The sequence below is a fragment of the Accipiter gentilis genome, chromosome 26, assembly GCF_929443795.1.
Source record: "Accipiter gentilis chromosome 26, bAccGen1.1, whole genome shotgun sequence".
NCBI lineage: Eukaryota > Metazoa > Chordata > Aves > Accipitriformes > Accipitridae > Astur > Astur gentilis.
The window spans coordinates 4,457,253-4,461,420 of NC_064905.1; the positions used below are offsets into that span (position 1 = coordinate 4,457,253).

Below are 4,168 nucleotides of genomic sequence, written 5' to 3' on the forward strand. Positions count from 1 at the left end.
TGCAATTGATACTTTGAAAGATCCAGCCTTTGGAATTGAAACTCAGAGACAGTTAAACTTTCTACCCCCCCTTCCTCCCCCCCCAATATTCAAATTCTTTAGTCAGTAGACATGATTCATGTAGAATGTTAAGATAGAACAAAAGTGTTTTCTTCATAGAAAACACATGTAGTAAATATATATATGTATATATTCAGGACAAATTCTGTTTTCCTTATGTGAATAGAATTGCATGTGTAAGCCCCGCCCCCCCCCTCAAAAAAATAAAAAATTAAAAATTTACCCTGTAATTAGAATTGAAAACATTAAGATCCAACTGCACCAGCAGAAGACAATTCCATTAGATTTTGTTATGCCTCCCTTCAGTTTCAGAATGACTGTTGTGTCCATGATGATGCTAGTTTGCTTCATAGCCTTATTCCCCTTGGGGTTGAAAGGGGATCAAAATTTAGAAAATATATGCACTAGTATGAGAGAAAACCAAAAAGACAGCACTCACCATTCAAGTGTTGGTTGTTACTCACTATACAGTACTTTTTATTATAGACCCTTCAGTGTCTCAGAAGAGCTTTGGTCAAATAACTTGTTAAAGAATATCTAGTACACGCAGCCTATATCAGCAAGAGAGGATATTTAGAGACATAACCACATTTATTTTAGCACTTTAAAAGCATAGCAATATTAGTACCATGCCAGAAAAAGCTTCATGCCTAAGGCAAATAGTAACTTCTCAAGGATGTCTGTAGAGGACCATGCTTAGCAGCAATACAAGCACAGTGTCTCAGGAAAACTCTTCACTACTCTTGCTGTTATGATCCCTGATTTTTTAAGTGGAGCTGCCGAATGTGGAGTGTTTGTGATTTGAATAATTATAATGGGTAACAAGTTTGCGGCTATCAGAAGGTAGGATGCAGTGGGGGTCCCAAAGACAACAGGCTAACACTAATCATCTGCCCACAGATAATTTCCTCTCATAAATAGCTATACTTGGGTGTCTTAGAATCCTTCATTTAAACCTCTGTTCCTTCCCTGGAATACAGCATGTTGTTTGTGCTGATACTGCTGTAAAAATGGCTGTTAAACTGGTTGAGCACAGAGTTGCTGTAGCCAAGGTGGCTAGAAGGCATGGAATTGGACCACTCTCCCACACCATGACTGGGGATATTAGAGATTGGAGAGTAGGAATTAAAGCCTACCATATTCTGTCCCATTTTGTCAATGGGTTCAGAGCTGAGTCCTAAAGGCACTGAACGGCTTCCTGAGTTAGAGCCATTAACATATGCAGTCATACTGGAGAGGAAGTTACTGAGGCATGGACTACTGGAAGATGGAGATGGAGATCCTTTCTCAAGTGAATTGTCAGTCCCAGGTGATGAGTTTTCCAAGATATCCTGATGCTCTACAGCTTTGGGGCTGCCAGCCAGTGCACTATCCTCTGATTTCTCAGATGCAAGAGTGGCAGCACTAGCCCCAATGTCAGACTTCCTTTTCCTCTTCCTGCGAAAGTTTCCATTGTCAAACATCTTTTCACAGTTCGGGTCCAGAGTCCAGTAATTCCCTTTTCCTGTCAAAGGGGACAAAATCACATTTTTAGTTTAAAAATATGCACACAGACTGAAAAGAGCGGTCTTCTAGGGCTTTATAATGTTTCTCTCATTTCACAGAAACAGAATAATTGCATGAGCAAAAACCATGTATTTTTTAATCACACAAAAGCAGAAGTCTGTTGAATTCAGAAAGAAGTGTAAAGTTTTGGGCTATATCCTTTAGCCGTGACTCTTCATACAGGTAAAACTACAAATGGAGCCAGTAGGAGGGCTTTATGTTTTCTTTTCTTTTCTTGGTGAGGGAAGAAAGTTTTCAGTACATAGCTGGTCCTCTGAATTTACAGCAGGGAGTAATCAAATCCCATACTGGGCTGCTCCTCCAGATTCAGTGGGGTAGGATAGATTTCTATCAAAACAGAACCAGATTTTTGGCCCTCTGTGGCAGCATAGTTGAAAGTTTTTAAAATGCTCCCAATGGCTCTTAACAGCTATTGATAGAAAACAATAAATAAAGGAACAATCTGACAGCATATCAGCCAAGGAGTTAGAAACAGCAGAGGTGTGATTCCAAGCAAAATGCTATTTAAAACAAACAAAATAAAAGCAGCCTGCTCTCCTCTTGAGAATTATTGTTGACTCCCTAAAGCTACTGATTTCTTTGACAAATCTGAGTTTGCCTTATCCCCTTTCCATTAATTCCCAGTTCATTTTGACACAAGTCATATGCATTACACCAAATGGGTTTTGAATGTGACTTGCTCAGTTAGACTTCTCCTGTGCTTGCTGAGCCTCATGCTCAGCACATTGATCCATTCTCAGGAAGACCTAGAGCAGTGGAGAATCCCCTTCCCTACAGAGGTTTAATAGCAGCACTGATTCAGACCTCAACTATGCATAGCTGCCTTCTAATTCAGACCTATGAAAATAGAAGAGCTACTATGTATGTCCTGTATCTAGCCTATTATGTCTCTTTAAAATGTATTAAGTGTTTTAAAATTAATTAGGTTTAACTGGGGGAGGCGGGGGGGGGGGGGGGGGGGGGAGATCTATACCTGGATCATCTTCGTCTCGGGGGACCTTCTTGAAGCAGTCGTTGAGAGACAAGTTGTGCCGTATGGAGTTCTGCCAGCCAGCTTTGCTTTTGTTATAAAATGGGAAGTTGTCAGCCACATACTGGTAGATCTGACTGAGAGTCAGCCGCTTTTCAGGTGCTCCATGGATAGCCATGGCAATAAGTGCAGAGTAGGAATAAGGTGGTCTAACCAACTTCATGAGCTCTTCTTGGGATGGGAGAGGAAGCCAGCCAAGGTCAGTTCCTCCCAAGCCGTGCATGTTAGGCAAGAGCTGCCTTTGCATCCCGTAAGACTGAGGAATGAAGGGACTGGCATTAGGTCCTGGGAGATACGGTGGTGGGGTAATAGAAGGTCCATTTAGCCAGAGATAAGGATTGGGAGTGGTGTTGTAATCCGTTGTCTCAAAGGTGCTCGGTCGCTGTGGACTAGGGATGTTCTGTGGATGGAAAAAGTTCTCATAGTAGATACTCATCTCTGGAGGTTCTTGACCAATATTTGGAAATTGTGGGCTGCAGCGTGGTGGAGAGTGCGTTTGTGGATCAAAGGAGCTCATGCTCTAACACAGGCAGCTGATAAGTTATGACACACCTGTGCTAGTGCTCCTTTCCTGAGACAGGTGCATCACCTGTGCCCTTCCCTACCTACTTATGCACCTGTAAATGTTTCAGCTTTTGCTGCAGGCTCCACCCCACCGCCCTGAATGGCTGCAGATGAGGACGATATCCTTTTTGGAATGCTGGCAGTCCCAGCCAGTCATTGATGTCACATCAGCCAAACGTGAAAGTTACAACTGTTTATCTTCTCGAATGAAGGAATTTTCCACTGATGTGATGCACATAAAGAAATCCTAAGGTGCCTTGAAGTTAAAACTCCTCATCAGAAATCTTCCTTTTTCTACCTTTCACAATGAGGCTCTAGAATTTAGTATTTCTTTCTTTTTAAAGAAAAGCCATTTTGTGATGCTGCTAGTAACACCTCAGAATGCAAAAGCCATTGTCACTTGTCAATGAAACAGTAGGCATATATACTTAGGAAAAAAAAAAAAGAAAAAAGGTCAGACCTCCTTCTCTTTCTGTAATTTTAATTGCAGAGTTGCTTGTACTTCCCCCTAGGCAATCACAGTACTACAGGCAAATTCTGTAGCTGGTTACTCACGTGAGTAATCTTACTGATATAAATGGAATTACTCCTTAAAGTAAGGATTAATCTTGTGAGAGAAAAATTCAAGCTTAATCATCAAACCTTTCTTTAGACCTTAAATTGGTGAACTGAGATGGGAAATCATTATTTGCTGCTTCCTCTTTGCTGCAGGATTGGTGCAGAGAGCTCATAAAACCTCTTAGCAGAATTTCCAAGCAGGAAAGAGGCAGTGTTCAGCACAGCTCTTTTCAGCTAAGTTCCAATAACTTCATTTGTATCTGTACAGACGAAAGTTTATTCCTTAAAATTAAATAACAAGTAAAAACTTCTAGCCCTTTTATGACTGGGAAAAATACTTGCTGCCTTGCATGGCACCCTGCACTTTCGAAAGAGGAAAAAGCAGAGCTT

At 41.2% G+C, this 4,168-nt stretch overlaps 1 protein-coding gene across 1 annotated transcript; it reads right to left on the minus strand.

Annotated features, from left to right (window-relative positions):
• Window positions 1–303: 303 nt before the first annotated feature.
• FOXI1 (forkhead box I1) lies at window positions 304–3,331 on the minus strand. Its single transcript, XM_049829416.1, has 2 exons — window positions 2,600–3,331; window positions 304–1,564 (listed from the first exon to the last, which is right to left on the minus strand). The coding sequence occupies exons 1-2, from the start codon at window positions 3,171–3,173 to the stop codon at window positions 1,011–1,013; spliced, it is 1,128 nt and encodes a 375-aa protein (XP_049685373.1). The 5' UTR covers window positions 3,174–3,331; the 3' UTR covers window positions 304–1,010.
• Window positions 3,332–4,168: the final 837 nt, after the last annotated feature.